The sequence below is a fragment of the Oreochromis aureus genome, linkage group 8, assembly GCF_013358895.1.
Source record: "Oreochromis aureus strain Israel breed Guangdong linkage group 8, ZZ_aureus, whole genome shotgun sequence".
Classification (NCBI taxonomy): Eukaryota; Metazoa; Chordata; class Actinopteri; order Cichliformes; family Cichlidae; genus Oreochromis; species Oreochromis aureus.
The window spans coordinates 890,685-907,329 of NC_052949.1; the positions used below are offsets into that span (position 1 = coordinate 890,685).

The 16,645-nt window shown below is 49.1% G+C and overlaps 1 protein-coding gene across 1 annotated transcript in view; it reads left to right on the forward strand.

The window, feature by feature from the left end:
- Nucleotides 1–13,416: 13,416 nt before the first annotated feature.
- atad1b (ATPase family AAA domain containing 1b) overlaps nt 13,417–16,645 on the forward strand; it is a 4,681-nt gene continuing 1,452 nt past the window's right edge. The window contains exons 1-8 of the mRNA XM_031744995.2: nt 13,417–13,548; nt 14,788–14,979; nt 15,061–15,159; nt 15,296–15,416; nt 15,542–15,742; nt 15,857–15,963; nt 16,091–16,180; nt 16,257–16,307. Coding sequence (XP_031600855.1) covers nt 14,806–14,979; nt 15,061–15,159; nt 15,296–15,416; nt 15,542–15,742; nt 15,857–15,963; nt 16,091–16,180; nt 16,257–16,307 — 843 coding nt within the window. The 5' untranslated portion in view covers nt 13,417–13,548; nt 14,788–14,805. The remainder of the gene's footprint in view (nt 13,549–14,787; nt 14,980–15,060; nt 15,160–15,295; nt 15,417–15,541; nt 15,743–15,856; nt 15,964–16,090; nt 16,181–16,256; nt 16,308–16,645) is intronic.

Below are 16,645 nucleotides of genomic sequence, written 5' to 3' on the forward strand. Positions count from 1 at the left end.
GGTGAAAAAGAATCCAAGGATCACCACCAAGGCCATTCTGGTGAATCTGGGCTCTGCTGGTGGCAATGTCTCAAGGCAGACAGTCCAACGGACACTGTTGGGTTCCACGGATGCAGACCAAGGAAAACGCCACTTCTCCAGGCACTTCTAAGGCATGCAAAAGCTCATTTGGCCTTTGCAAATGCTCATTTGGACAAAGAAGAAGGTTTCTGGTCTTCAGTGTTATGGTCAGATGAAACAAAATTGAATTATTTGGTCACAATGATTTTGCCTTCATTTGGCATAAAAATGGAGAAGCCTTCAACCCACAGAACACCATCCCCACTGTCAAACATGGTGGTGGGAACCTAATGCTTTGGGTGTGTTTTTAGCCAATGGACCATGGAACCTAATCACAGTAAACAGCACCATGAAAAAGAGCAATACATGAAGATTCTCAACAACAACATCAGGCAGTCTGCAGAAAACTTGGCCTTGGGAACCAGTGGACATTTTAGCACGACAATGACCCAAAACATACAGCAAACGTGGTGAAGAAATGGTTAGCAGACAACAACATTAACGTTTTGCAGTGGCCTAGCCAGAGTCCTGACTTGAATCCAATTGAGAATCTGTGGAGGAGCTAAAGATCAGGGTGATGGCAAGAAGACCCTCCAACCTGAAAGATTTGGAGCTCATTGCTAAAGATGAATGGGCAAAAATGCCTGTGGAGACATGCAAAAAGCTGGTCTGCAATTATAGGAAGCGTTTGATTGCTGTAATAGCCAATAAAGGCTTTTTTCTATTGATTATTGAGAAGGGTAATAATTCTGGACATGATACTTTTTGCTAAAATATAAATAAAACCTGAGAAATATTTTTTCCACAATGATGCCTCTTGTACATCATCTTATTATCTTTAAGGGAGACACCTGTGTCATTTCTGCTCAAAAAGAACTTGCTTGTTGAACAAAAAGTAACTTTAAGTCAAAATTCGGCAGGGGTATGAATAATTATGGGCTTAACTGTATTTTCTCTGTAAACTCGTGCCTATGTTTGTTGTTTGTGAATTAATGAATGTGAATTTTTCACATTTTAATTAATAAAAGTTATGAAAAAACGTGATTATTTACAATATTTACAATTAACACTACAATTGTTACAATCTAAACTGCTCACAACAAACATAGATGTTTACGTCAGTGCTGTAATTTGCACTAATCAACTGAACAACTACTACTGTTATAACTTGCACATTATTTTCTCAGTTTATATATAGTAACTTACATGTTACATGTCTACTTTTTAATGAATAGGTACAATACACAATCTGTACTTTTCTAATTATTCTAAATATTCTTAACTATTTAAGCATCTTTCAGTATCCTGCTCATTTTGCCCACTACAACCTTGGTTTGCCACTTATCTGTACTCTAACTTTAATAACTATACAGTACTCTGTTTTGGTAACCATTGTCCATGATGTAAATATGTAAAACGTTTGTGTGTTTCTGTTCTGTTTGTATATGTGTTTTCTTGCTGCTGTTCAGGAGCGGATCTAGAAGGGTGGCATGGGGTGGCAAGTGCCACCCTAAAATGATCCCTTGCCACCCCAACTGCCACCCCAGTTTTGCATATGACAGTGTTGTTTATTAAAACGAGATAGCACTAACAGTTTGAGCGTAGTTACAGTCAACAGTGAATATAAATGCTAAAACTGAATATATTGCATACTGGTGGTGGCAGCGTCTGCAGGGGTGGAGTCCAGGTCTGTCTGCGGCCCACCCTGTTGTGTCAGTGCAGTGGCCGCACCCCGATAGGGGGCCAGTCTGTCCCGGTGCAGGGCGACCCTCCATCCCCTTGGGGGCAGTTGTACCCTATACACCACTTCCCCCAGACGTTCCAGAACCTTACAGGGTCCAACCCAGTCACTGCTCACCTTAGGGCATCTGCCCTTTTTCCTCTGGGGGTTGTACACCCAGACCAGTTCCCCCACGTTAAAATGTCGGCCTTTGGAATGGACGTCGTAGTTCCTCTTCTGCCGCGCCCCCGCACTTATCAGTTTCCTCCTAGCAAAGTCATGAGCAGACTCCATGCGATCCTGGAGCTTCCTCGCATAGTCAGGACCTGGTTGGTCCCCATCAACATCGGGGGACAGCCCATCATCATCTCCGCTGGAGTCCTGATCTCCCTGGCCAACATCAAGAGGGCAGGGGAGCACGAAGTGGAGTCTTGGACCGCCGAACGATATGCCAAGAGGACCAGGGGAACATGACTGTCCCAGTCACGTTGGTGTGTAGCCGTCACTAGCGCCAGTTGCTCTGCCAGTGTACGGTTAAATCTCTCAACGAGTCCATCACTCTGTGGGTGGAGGGGTGTTGTACGGGTCATATGGGAGCCTAGTTTCTCGCACATGGCCGTGAACACACGAGACTCAAAGTTCCTGCCCTGGTCCGTGTGGATTACTTCAGGCACCCCAAATCTGCTGAACATCCCCTCCACCAGAGCATCCACAATTGTCTCAGCCTCTTGGTCAGGTAAACTGTATGCCTCTGGCCACTTTGTGAAATAATCCATAGCTGTGAGGATATAGCGGTTTCCCCTTTCTGTGCGGGGAAAAGGACCCAGGATGTCCATCCCGACCCTCTCCATAGGGTACCCTGCCGGAAACTGTTGCAGTTGGGCATGGGATTTGGCTGTGGGTCCCTTCCGTGCTGTACAGCTGTCACAGCGGCGGCAAAAGTCCTCTACGTCCCGTGTATGTTGGGCCCAATAGAACCCCTGCCGGAGGCGGCGGAGTGTTTTGGTGACACCAAAGTGGCCAGACCCTGGGGCCCCATGCACTGCGCGAAGCACCATCTCCTGCAGGGCCCGCGGGACAACCAACTGCCACCTCATCTCGCCTGTAGCCGGTTCCTTCAAGCGTAGCCCGTGACAACACGGTGATTTCCTCCCATTCGGGTTGTCACTGTTCCTCAATCCACCCAAGCACTGGCTTGATGTCAGCATCCTCCTCCTGTTGATGTCTTCACTCCGTTGCATCCACAGCAACCAGCCTCTGACAGGATGGCCGTTCCTCCACCCCCGTCACAGCACACTTTACATCGGGCACCAATTGGTCCTCCTCCTGAGCTTCCTTCCTCTCACAGTAGTGGCATCCATCCTGGGCACAGGGTCTGCGGGAAAGCACATCTGCGTTCCTGTGCTGGGCCCCAGGTCTGTGCACAAGCTCAAAATCATAAGCCTGCAGCTCCTCAATCCAGCGTGCTAGCTGCCCCTCTGGCTCCTTAAAAGACATGAGCCACTGCAAGGCAACATGGTCCATTCTGACCATAAAGTGGAGGCCCCCAAGGTAGTACTTAAAGTGGCGTATGGCACATACCACTGCGAGCAGCTCCCGCCTTGTGACACAATAGCGGCGTTCAGCTTTGTTGAAGCCCCGACTGTGGTATGCCACCACTTTCTCCCCGCCGGGTGTCGCCTGGACTAGCACTGCACCAGATCCGACACTGCTGGCATCTGTGTCAAGGACAAAGGGCAGAGTGGGGTCATGCGGAGAGAGCACTGGGGCCCCAACTAGGGCTTCCTGCAGTGAGGTGAAAGCTACCTGGCAGTCTGCTGTCCACTGGAAGGTCACACCTTTTTGGAGCAGGTGGAACAGTGGCGCGGCTATGCAGGAGAAACCCCTTACAAACCGTCTGTAGTACGACGCCAAGCCCAGGAAGCTCTTTAACTCCTGCACAGATCTTGGGGTGGGCCAGTCCTTCACAGCTTGGATCTTATCATCCATGGTGCCGACCCCCCCCCGGCCCCCAGTCGGTTTCCCAGGAACGCAACCTCACGTCACATTAAGCAGCATTTCCTTGGGTTGAGTTTTAACCCTGCTGCCAATACCCTCTCCAGGACCCGTCTGAGGGCCCCAAGGGCAGCGTGGAAAGAAGCACCATGGACCAAGATGTCGTTCAGGTACACTACGCATTCTCTGCGGGGAATTCCAGTGAGCACCTTATCCATGAGTCTCTCAAATGTGGCAGGGGCATTGCAGAGGCTGAAAGGAAGAACTTTAAATTGCCATAAGCCTCCGCTGGTAATAAATGCAGTCTTTGGTCTGGCATCTGGTGCGAGGGGTACCTGCCAGTACCCGCTGCGTAGGTCTAGGGAGGAGAACCATGAGGATCCCGCCACAGTGTCAAGGGTCTCATCTATACACGGTAAAGGATATGGGTCCTTCTTTGTCACCTTATTCAAAGGCCGGAAATCTACGCAGAACCGCCATTCATCCTTCACCTTGTTTGGAACCATAACAACCGGGGAGGCCCAGGGGCTGGTGGATGGTTCAATGAGTCCAGCAAGCTGCATCTCTCGCAGAGCCCTCTCCGCTGCAGCCTGTCTGGCCAGGGGGAGGCGTCTAGGCCTCATCCAAATGGGCTGTGCATCTCCAGTATCGATGTCGTGTTGAATGAGGTCAGTGCGGCCCATATCATCCTCTGAGAAGGAGAAGCAGTCCTTGAAGTCCAGCAGCAGCTGCCAGAGCAGGCCCTGCTCGCTAGCAGTCAGTCCATCGCAGTTCTCCTCTCACACCCTCCTCACAGCTGAAACTCTCCCGCCCTTGTCCGGCGGTTCCTTAGGGAGAAGGGGAGGGCATGAAGCAGCATGGGGTGCAGTTGAGGTCAGTGTAAGTGGGTCCTTGGGGGCAGCTGGACTACCAGTCAGGTCTGGGGAGGAGTCGGCTGCCCGCTCAGAAAGGGCATGGGCTGCAGGGTGATCAGGTTGGGGTGACCGCCTCAACATCCGAACAACACCACCGTCAGTATGTCTGTGAAGGTTCTCAGTCATCCACGTCATCGTAGTCAAAGGAGTTTGCAAAGAAAAGTGTCTGGACTTCTTTAAGTTGCTTGAAGACGTTTCACCTCTCATCCAAGAAGCTTCTTCAGTTCTAAGGTCAAATGACCGAGAGTCCCAGATTTAAACCCAGTGGGAGTATCCCCCCAAAGACAAAGGACCCCCTGATGATCCTCTAATCACATGAGCCAAGGTGTGAAAGCGGGTGTGGGACCTAATCAGCCAGGGTTTCGGGTGAGCTCATTGTGAAACCTGGCCCCACCTTGTCATGTGAATTCCTGAGGTCAGATGGCCCAGGATGTGAGTGGGTGTTAAGGCGTCTGGGGAGGGATCTCAAAACTGGATTATAGATAGCAGACAGTTGGTGTCGTAAACCACCGCCTCTGTTCAAAGATGGTCGCTCACAGTGGACCGTCAGGGAACGAGAGCGTCCCCCCCCCTCGTGTCAATAACACAGTCCAGTGCCTCGAGTACATCCAGCCCCAGTATACAGTCTTCCAGGTCTGCAACCCATACAGAGCAGCGGACTGACTTCCTCCCCACACTCAGGGTGAGCAGTGCTTCCCCTAGCATGGGGGCCCGCTCTCCCGTCACAGTCTGCAGCTTCACCATGGTAGGGAGGATGCGATCCCCCCTTCCCACCACACCAGGTCTTAAAACTGTCGCTGAAGACCTGGTATCCACCAGGGCTGAGCAGCATAGTCCATGGGGCATAACAGCAGCTGCCAACCCAAGTCCTGCCCAACAAAACAAGCCGCTCCACCTGTCCATCCACAGCTCCGCAGGGGCGCTGTGCACCCCCGTGGGCCCTGAGCTGGGTTGTTCCTCCCGGAACAGGAGGTCGGGACACAGCCCCAGGGTCCTGCATCATCCCGGTTATGCAGACCCCATGTCGTTTCCCTGATCCGGGTGGGCGTGGGGACAGTCTCGGGCTAGGTCACCAGTGTGTGAATGTGTGTGTGAATGGGTGGATGACTGGATATGTAAAGCGCTTTGGGGTCCTTAGGGACTAGTAAAGCGCTATATAAATACAGGCCATTTACCATTTACCATAGGTGACCCGGCCGTCCACATTCCCAGCAGACCCTCGGCCCTCTTCTCGGCCTTTGTTCCCCACGTAGCGTGACAGCTCTCACCAAGTGGGTCAATCCCTCCGCCCATGCGGGTTCTGTGGCGCCCGGTGCAGTCCCTCCTGTAGCCCCTATCTGCGGTGGCCTGGTCAGCTCAGTCAGGGGTTTAGCAGCCCCAGTGCACAGTAACTCTCTCTCTGTAGCCAGCTCCAGGGCCTCCTGAAGGGATTTAGGGTGAGCTAACAGTGTCTGGATCCGCAGCTCATCAGGCAGCAGGGCCTGGAGGAAGTGGTCACAAGCTAATTCGCCCTGGATGGTGGGGGGCATGTGGGCATAGGTGCGGTGGACCAGCCCCTCAATGTCATTAGCTAGGTCCCTAATGGATTCTCCTGGTCGTCGGCGGTGGCTGCACAGTTCGGAGCGCAGCAGGCTCGGAGCAGAGCAAGAACCAAACCGCCTCTTCAGAGCCCCGACCAAAGCATCATAATCCCCCCTGCCCTCTGGGCTCAAAAGCAGCAAGCTAGACAGGGCATCGCCAGTAAGGCACATAGCTAGCTGCAGGGATTTCTCTTCAGCAGACCACCCACCAGCCCTGGCCAACAGTTCAAATTGTGCATGAAAAGCTTCCCAGTCAGCCTTGCCATCATACCTGGGGGTCTTCATGGAAGCGTGGAAAGTGCCTCTATGCGTCGGCGTGTCTCTCTCCACACTCTCAGCCGCTGCAAAAGTCCCCAAAGAGCTCCGTCGGCCACCCGAATGGTGAGAAGATGCAAAGCCGGCTTCTCTCGTCATATCCGCGGTTGTTTGTCTCACCCGCTCTCTGTGTTCCGCGAACCTCCGGTCCCCGGCGGAGTAGTCATGTCCGTGAGCTTCTGCTGTAGGTTCACGCTTGATCTTGGAGTAATCCATCGGAAGCATTCCGCAAAGTCCTGCAAAAATCTTCGGCGTCCACAGCCGATGCCGTGAGTCGGGGTGGCACGAGCGCAGATAACTCCAGAGGCGAAGATGATTAAAGATGAGTAAAGATGGCGGCGCGCACAGACGCAGCGGCTCACTGCTCCTCACGTTCGGTGTTTTGTTTTATACTTTTTCTACGTGTATCTGTGTGGATGAGTGTGTTTTTTATTATTATACATCGAGTAGAGTCCACCTACAGTCGTCAGGACCTTCTGAGCTTGGGATTACGCTGTGCAAGTAGCATTACGTCGGACTACCACAACTTTCACAGCATTCCGGAGGACATAATGAAAGCTCCAGGGTCTCCGTGGTTGGTTCTTCCCAGCGGCAAGACAAAAAGGAAACGTAAACAAAGGAGGCAAAAGCGTGGCTGCAGGGCGGGCCCACTAGCACGGCTAAAGAAACAGCCATTTAAGCTACCGCTTCCGAGTATTTTCCTCTCCAACATCAGGTCCATAACCAACAAAATCGACGAACTGAGATTACAGATTGCAGTAAACAAGTGTGTACGGGACAGTAGCATAATATTACTCACAGAGACTTGGCTGCAGCCATCAATTCCGGACTCGGCTATCGAGCTAGCAGGCTGCACGGTCCACCGTCACGACAGGAACGGCCACTCCGGTAAGAACAAAGGAGGGGGTTTATGCATCTACACCAATGACAGCTGGTGCAAAAACATAAAGACTGTAGACAGCCATTGTTCCCCGGATTTGGAATATTTGACTGTGAAGTGCAGACCCGTCTACATACCTCGTGAGTTTACTGTTGTCATGGTAACGGCCGTGTATGTACCACCCGATGCTAATGCTAACTCGGCCATGGAGGAGCTGCACAAGACAATAAGCAATCAGCAGAATTCCCACCCAAACGCAGTGCACATTATAGCTGGGGACTTCAACCCTGCTGATTTAAGGTCAGTATTCCCCAGATTTAAACAGCATATTAAATGTGCAACGAGGGGGAAAAACACACTGGATAAAGCATACAGCAACATCCAAAAAGGCTACAGAGTAACCCCTCTACCACATCTAGGTTTGTCAGACCACATGTCCATGCTGCTGATCCCTGCATACACTCCTGTTAGGAGAAGAGCCCCCCCAATCACAAAAACTGTGAAAACCTGGCTAGAAGGTGCACCACATCAGCTGCAGGACGGTTTTGAAAACACGGACTGGAGCGTGTTCGAACATCAGGACCTTGAAGAGCACACAACATCAGTGCTCTCATATATTAACTTCTGTGTCAACAGTGTCACTGTGGACAAACGTCTCCGGCTGTATTCCAACCAGAAACCCTGGATGATTAAAGAGGTCCAGGTCCTGCTGAAGCAACGTGATGCCGCTTTTAGATCCGGTGATGGTATGCAGTACAGTGCAGCCAGATCTGAGTTGAAAAGAGGCAACAGAGAAGCGTACAAGAGAAGGATCGAAGACCACTTCAGCAACAACAACTCACGACATGTATGGCAGGAAGTTCAGCACTTAACCAACTACAAACCTTGCAATACCACGTTGACTGAGGGTAATGCAGCGCTTGCGGAGGAGCTGAACCACTTCTTCGCACGCTTTGAGGTGAAGGGACCAGAGGCAGCAGCAGCAAAAACATCGGACAGCAGCAGCCCAAGCCTCATAGTGCAGGAATATGAGGTGAGGCACACACTGAGGGCAGTGAATCCCAGGAAGGCCGCCGGACCAGATGGGGTAACCGCAAAGGTCCTTAAAGAGTGTGCAGACCAGCTGGCTGGGGTCTTCACTAAGATCTTCAACACCTCACTGTCCCAGTCCTGCATCCCACCGTGCCTAAAGTCAGCCACAATTGTCCCACTGCCAAAGCGTACTAACATTAGCAGCCTCAACGACTACCGACCAGCTGCTCTAACACCTGTTATAATGAAGTGCTTCGAGAAACTGGTCCGACGTCACATCATGTCCTGCCTGCCACCCACACTTGACCCGCTCCAGTTCGCATACAGAGCTAACAGATCAACTGAAGATGCCATTGCTACAACGCTCCACACCACCATCTCTCACCTGGAAGTGCAGGGCCGTTACGCCAGGCTGCTCTTTGTTGACTTTAGCTCTGCTTTCAATACGATACTCCCGGACAGACTAATAGATAAACTGCTGGAAATCGGACTTCCATCTACCACCTGCCGCTGGATCAGAGACTTCCTCTCAGACCGTGCACAGAGAGTTAGAGTGGGGCCTCATCTTTCCTCAGCCCTCAGCCTCAACACCGGCTCTCCACAAGGCTGTGTACTGAGTCCCCTACTGCAGCGGTCCCCAACCTTTTTTGCGCCACGGACCGGTTTATGCCCGACAATATTTTCACGGACCGGCCTTTAAGGTGTCGCGGATAAATACAACAAAATAAAACTAGTACTGGTACTCCCCCTGAGCTCCAAAAAGATTTATTCATAACACACACATGAAAAGACCGAGGAAAACCGAGTTAACAATCGGAAGGAAAACGATAACAGAATAACGCTGAAAACTGATAAAAACCCTGAAAACCATACATTTCACACCTGAGCCTCAACTCTCGCGGCCCGGTACCGGTCCGAGGCCTGGGGGTTGGGGACCGCTGCCCTACTGTACACTCTGTACACACATGACTGTGTTAGTTCCCACCCAGACAACGCAGTCATCAAGTTTGCAGATGATACCACCGTGGTAGGGCTCATCTCTGGGGGAGATGAGACGGCGTACAGAGCTGAAGTTCAGAGGCTGTCAGACTGGTGTGTAGATAACAACCTGGACCTCAATACCACCAAGACAAAAGAGCTGGTAGTCGACTTCAGAAGGAGGAAGTCTGAGCTGCAGCCTGTCAGCATCAACGGGGAGTGTGTGGAAAGGGTCTCCAGTTTCAAGTTTCTGGGTGTGCACATAGACACAGACCTCCAATGGAGCTCTAACATCTCTGCGGTTTTAAAGAAGGCCCAACAGCGTCTCCACTTTCTGAGAATCCTCAGAAAAATGGACCTGAAGAAGGAGCTGCTGACCGTCTTCTACCGCTGCTCCATTGAAAGTGTGCTGACATATTGCATCGGTGTATGGTTCTCCAGCTGCACCACAGCACACAGAAAGGCATTTCAGAGGGTCATCAATATGGCCCAAAAAATCATTGGACATCCTCTTCCCTCCCTGAAGGACCTGTACAGCACTCGCTGTCTCAAGAGGGCACGCAGCATCCTACGGGACTGTACACACCCAGGACATGGGGTGTTTAAGCTGCTGCCGTCTGGCAGGAGGTTCAGGCTGCTGAGGTCCCGAACAAACAGACTCAAGGACAGCTTTTTACAACAGGGCAACAGCCCTGATCAATGCAAATAGCTGACCTGACTGGCTACCTACCTTTTTTTTTTTTGGGGGTTAACAACAATAAAAACAGTAATAATAATAATATTTATATTTATAACAAGGTGCAATAATAATTAATGTGCAATAATAACAGTGAGCAATACAAATACACTTATTCTTCTTTTTTATTACTAAGTTATTATACTGTGTTGTGTTGGTTGTGTTGCGTTGTGTCGTATCGTGTCGTGTTGTGTTACATGTAGTGCCGATGTAGGACAGTTTTCCAATTTCATTGTACTATTGTACTATGTATGACTGTGCAATGACAATAAAGAGTTATCTCTCTGAAGCTTCACTTTCACTTCTGACACCAGTGTAGCGTCCCTCCGACAGAAGACACAGACGATCGGCGTTCCGGTTACTGGTATTTATTCAGAATAGTAACACGGGCTACTGTGGGCCGTAGCCAACACCAAAACAACAGGAAAAAAGCGCGCTCTCCAGCAACAAAAACAATCCCCCTCTCTCCTCCTTTCTTCCGCCACACACACACACACACACACACCATTCTCTAACCCCCGCCCCCCGAACACTCTCAGCCAACCACACACATGCTCTCCTCCACACTCTCTTTCATTGGTAGCTGATCTGATTGACAGGCCAACCGGCCTCTAGACTACTGCACATTCAAGGACACTCAGTAAATCACCATGCTGCGGGTGTGGTCCAACTATGCCATAAGTAACTGGCAATTCTGAACACAAAACACTGATAACACAAAAGTCAACTAACTTGTAACCCAGTCCGTTACAATATATATAAGCCACGCTTTTTTCTAAATACTGTCGTCACGTTTGTGTGTGTGTGTGTGTGTGTGTGTGTTTTAAGCGTTTTCTAAGGAAAGCGCGAAAACAGTAACGAAAGGAAAAAAAGCCACCTCTTTCCTATCGGTGGAAAAATGTACCATGTCGACCAATTTTAAAAAAAAGTCACGTAGGATTTGGTAGTTTCGGAAGAGGGGAGAGTTTTGGGAGTGACGGTAACGGCAGCGAGACAGAGCAAGCGAGCGAGTGAGAGAGAGAGAGAGAGAGAGTTTTTAGATGTGGGAGATTTGTGACGTTTAGTGTGGAGTGTGTATACTTAGTGTTGTGTTGTCTTGTGTAGTTGTTCTGTTGTGTAGTCGTTTTGTTTTGTGTGTCAGTGAGGGCACTAATGAATGTCACAGAGGCACATTGCAGTGTAAACACTGTCACTAAGCAGGGGCGGATCTAGAAGGGTGGCATGGGGTGGCAAGTGCCACCCTAAAATGATCCCTTGCCACCCCAAGTGCCACCCCAGTTTTGCATATGACAGTGTTGTTTATTAAAATAAGATAGCATTAACAGTTTGAGCGTAGTTACAGTCAGCAGTGAATATAAATGCTAAAACTGAATATATTGCATAGTGTTCCCCCCCTCCACCATTAACAAATGGTTCAGCCCATAGCAGGACCGGCTTTTTTCTTGTTTTCAGTAGCAAGCGATGCTTATGATTGTGCCAGAGCACATTTTGAACAACACCATGGGAATTTCGGATTTTACACAGATGGTTGGATGTTACACTCTGGAAATGGAATGAAGGTGAGTGTTATTAACCCTCTGTGGTCCACGGACACGCTGCACCTCCAAATCACATGACTGATGTAAGCTGACACAGCAACAAGCTGCAGCCACGCTGAGTCTCTATTTCAGCCCACATTGAAAGTTCGGACTTCAAAGTTTTTAAATTTTAATTACAGGCCAGTAAATCCAGAGTTATGATAATATATATAAGCCACGCTTTTTTCTAAATACTGTCGTCACGTTTTTGTGTGTGTGTGTTTAAGCGTTTTCTAAGGAGAGTAAAGAAAGGAAAAAAAAGCCACCTCTTTCCTATCGGTGGAAAAATGCACCATGTCGACCAATTTTTTAAAAAGTCAATACATGGGATTTGGTTGTTTAGGAAGAGGGAAAAGTTTTGGGAGTGACGGTAACGGCAGCGAGACAGAGCGAGCGAGTGAGAGAGAGAGAGTTTTTAGATGTGGGAGATTTGTGACGTTTAGTGTGGAGTGTATACTTAGTGTGTTGTGTTGTCTTGTGTAGTTGTTCTGTTGTGTAGTCGTTGTTGTGTGTGTCAGTGAGGGCACTAATGAATGTCACTGAGGCACATTTGTAACGTAAACACTGTCACCAAGTAGAAAACCAGCAGAGTGATACACCTGCTGTTGTCAGGCCTGCAGGTTTATCCCTGTGCTGCTCTCCTCTGTGTTTTGGTGGACAAACTTTTTTTTTTACTGGGACACATCATTTGTGGGGCATCTTATTGCAGCACCTGATTGTTCTCTCATTTTAGTTTTAGTAATATTTTTAAATGGTTGTACAAAATGAAAAAAAAACGGCAGGTGTATTGGCTGCATTTTTAGATAAATAGTTGTATATGTTTACAAAATGCACAATTTATATTTGCATTTCAAGTTATAAAAATTTACTCAACATGTCTGTGGGTTTTTTTTACAGTAAAAAATACTACTAGGATTTTAAGTTCTTTGTGTGATTTCAGATCAGTAACACTAATGCAGTATGTCAGTGAAAAAACAACTAAATTCAGTTGAGCTGAAAAGAATGATACCAAACAAGGCAAGGAGGAAAAAATAAAATGAAACAATTTGAGGGTGAAATACAAACGTAAACTCAAAAGGAGTCAAAAATGGCCGCTTGTATTTCAGACCTCAGAGATCCAACAAATCATGAAAAATTAGGTTTATATTTTTGTTCATGACAGTGCAGATTTCTGACATTTTATGTAATTTAAGCTGTAACAATGTGATTGATTTCTAACAAAAAACAGTGAAACTTAAGTTAGACTTATGCTGTGTTTGTAAATGAACCGCCCCATGTTGTGTAGTTTTCTGGATTTTATACTTATTGTGCTACATATTTATTTATTATACAGGCTATACAGTACATAAAATCAAAACTGTGATTATGTGGGCTACAGACAATAATTAAGTTATAGACTATATGAAAAACGTGTATACTCACTGCATTTGAATCATTTTAACCATATGTAACCACCTGCATATGTGTTTGAAAAAAAAGGCTTTGATTTTGCCACCCCATTTGATTTCTTTGCCACCCTCATGCCACCCTAAGAAAATTTCTCTAGATCCGCCCCTGCTGCTGTTACAACCAAATTTCCCCTTGTGGGACAATTAAAGGATCATTCTATTCTATTCCATTATTGGTGACGGCGTGTTCCGATTGGGCCTGCAGGGGGCGCAGCAGAGACGTGAGTTAAATAAAACGTAGAAGAAGACGACAATCCACATCCGGCTGTCACTGCCGAGCCGCAAAGGAAGAGCCAAAGGAATATCTGGACAGGTGAGCGTGATTCTACCTGACAGATGAGCCAGTTCCGCCCGGCTCTTCTGCCACAGGTGCCGGAGCTGCCGGTGCTCTTCGACGGAGATTCGCATGTCTTTATTCGCCCGGAACCGCTCCGTGAGGCCCGGCAGCTGCGAAGGTCAAGCTAATGCTAAAGCTAAAGCTAGTCCTTTCGGTTTTACCGTGTGAGCACCGCGGGGTCCAGACTGTGTCCGGTTTTAAAAGATGCGTTAGAAGTTCCGGGCCGTCAGGGTTTGTTTTCCAGAGCAGCAGGTCTGACTCTGAGCTCAGGTGGAGACGATTGTAACACATGTATGAATATGTATGACGTGAGGTCAGCTTTCAGCCTCGCGCTGAGAGAAGGATGAACTCCGTCTCCTGTGTGCAACCTTTCAGCTAAACAGCATCACCTGTACGTCAGCAGATGCTGTTAGTTATAGTTTGTTTTCCCATAAAGTCCACTACAGAAAAGCTGTTGTCATGTGCAGTTATGCCTCTGTTTGCAGCCACGTGATTGAAACCATGCGAAGGATAAAAGAGCTTTGTTGTCCCACAGGGACGTCTATCCTGGACAAATAGTCCAGCAACATGACTAAAAATAAAGTCCTGTCATACAACTCTGGCAAACATTCATGTGCACCGCCATCTTTAAACTGAGCAGCTTGTTTTCCAGCTGCTTGCTCTGTAACCTCTCCAGAAAAACCAGACAGACCTCCTCATAAACCATTGTTGCTGTCAGAAACCAAGACATGACCTGATGTAACCACGTTCACATTTCAGCATTGATTAAGAGAATTGTACTCTCTTTGAAAAATGGCTGATTTACGGGACCTTTAATCAGGGTCGATCACCAGGCTGAAAATCCAGCAGTTTCCAGTTTAACTGCTGACAGAGTCAGCGAGAGAGGCTTAATCCAGCCGGCAGTGACGGTCCCTGCACTGAAACCTCACCCCTGAGCATTTATTCCGCCTGAGTGATGCGGAGGCCACATCCACCAGACTCAATTTCAAATTTGGGCTGTTTAGCATTTCTGTAACATTCTTTCTTCAAACATCACATCATGACTGAAGGTCAGCAGCTGTTTGGACCAAACTCCCTTTAAAAACCTGCCACTTTAAGCTCCTCCTGCTCCTTCTTAGAGAAACACCGTTAGTTCAGGTCTTTGTGTTCACACCTGAAGGAGAACCTGGAACTCGGGTGTCGTACCTGCTGATGACCTATGTGTTTATGTGGCAGGAGCTGCAGAGTACGACGATGGTGCTGAGGGAGGTCCCGGCCGAGAACATCGCCCGTCCTCTGGGCAGGAACGAGGTCATCGGCCTCCTTTTCCGCCTCACCATATTCGGCGCCGTCACCTACTTCACCATCAAGTGGATGGTGGACGCCATCGACCCCACCAGGAAGCAGAAGGTGGAGGCTCAGAAACAGGTAAGAGCGAGCGAGCAGCTGCATGTTTGATCTTCACAGGTGGCTCGGTCTCTGATTGGTTCCTGGTTTGGTGTCTTTCAGGCCGAGAAGCTGATGCGTCAGATTGGCGTTAAAAACGTGAAGCTGTCGGAGTACGAGATGAGCATCGCCGCTCACCTGGTGGACCCGCTGAGCATGCAGGTAACGCCTCGGGTCGTTAAACTGGAGCTGTTAGAATTCCTAAAAGCTTGCCCGCCAATGGCGGCGCCACGAGGAAACGGGAAGCGTGTGTGGTTTGTTTACCTGCACGTCACATACATTTCCTTCCTGTGTGCAGATCACCTGGAGGGACATCGCAGGTCTGGACGAGGTCATCACGGAGTTAAAGGAGACGGTCATCCTACCTGTTCAGAAGAGACACCTGTTCCTGGGATCCAGGCTGCTGCAGCCCCCCAAAGGTCAGAGGTCATTCACCTGCGTCCTGTTTTACAGAGTCGTCAGTAAAGCTTTTTACAGAGGGATCAAGGAAGGAAAGGAAAGAAGGAAACGTGAAGGTAAAATCTGAACGTTGTCTTGGTAACAGGTGTGCTACTGTACGGACCTCCCGGATGTGGGAAAACACTGATCGCCAAGGCGACGGCAAAAGAGGCGGGGTTTCGTTTCATCAACCTGCAGCCGAGCACGCTGACGGACAAATGGTACGGAGAGTCCCAGAAACTCGCCGCCGCTGTGTTCTCATTGGCTGTCAAACTGCAGCCCGCTATCATCTTCATCGACGAGATAGGTGACGAACGCACGCGCGCGCGCGCACACAAACACACAAAAAGAGTGAAAGCTGAGCCGGAGAATAGAAAAAGTAGAAACGAGAGTAAAAACCTCGCCGCCTGCGTGTTTGCAGACTCGTTCCTGCGGAGCCGCTCGAGCTCGGATCACGAAGCCACTGCCATGATGAAGGCCCAGTTCATGAGTCTGTGGGACGGACTGGACACGGACCACCACTGCCAGGTACGCACACCTGTCTGTCACGTGACCTCAGCGGTGACGGGGTGTTTCCTGTTTAGTAAAGATGTTTCCACATGTTTGTGTCACAATGACCTGAGGAGGGCGGGGCCACTGTGTGTGTCTGTGTCAGGTGATCATTATGGGCGCCACCAATCGCCCCCAGGACCTGGACTCTGCCATCCTGCGGAGGATGCCCACCAGGTTCCACATCAACCAGCCTGTATGTGACTTTCAAAATAAAAGCCTCAGAAGTCTTAAAAGCAGGGCGCGTGCTGATGGTGTGTTTGTCCCCGCAGAGCGTGAGGCAGCGCGAGCAGATCCTCAGGCTGATCCTGGAGAACGAGAGGGTGAGCGCACGAGTCACGTGACCTTTTCATCATCCTGCAGCGCTTTACGACAGTCCTTCTTCTTTTACTCTTTTAATGCACGTCAGCACAGGAAATGAGAGAAAAGGAAAAGAACAAACACACAAAACACGTTTGGCAAAGGGAAGACATGTAGGGGAAAGGAAGCAAGGAAGTGATGGAAGGAAGGAGGATGGGGTTTTAGGAAAATGGACTGGAAATGGGGAAGGACACAAGAAAAGGATGGAATAAGGAAGGTAGGAACAAAGGAAAGGAGGAAAGGGAAAAACAGATAAAGATGGAAGGAAGGTTGGCAAGGGGGGGAAAAGGGAAGGAAACAA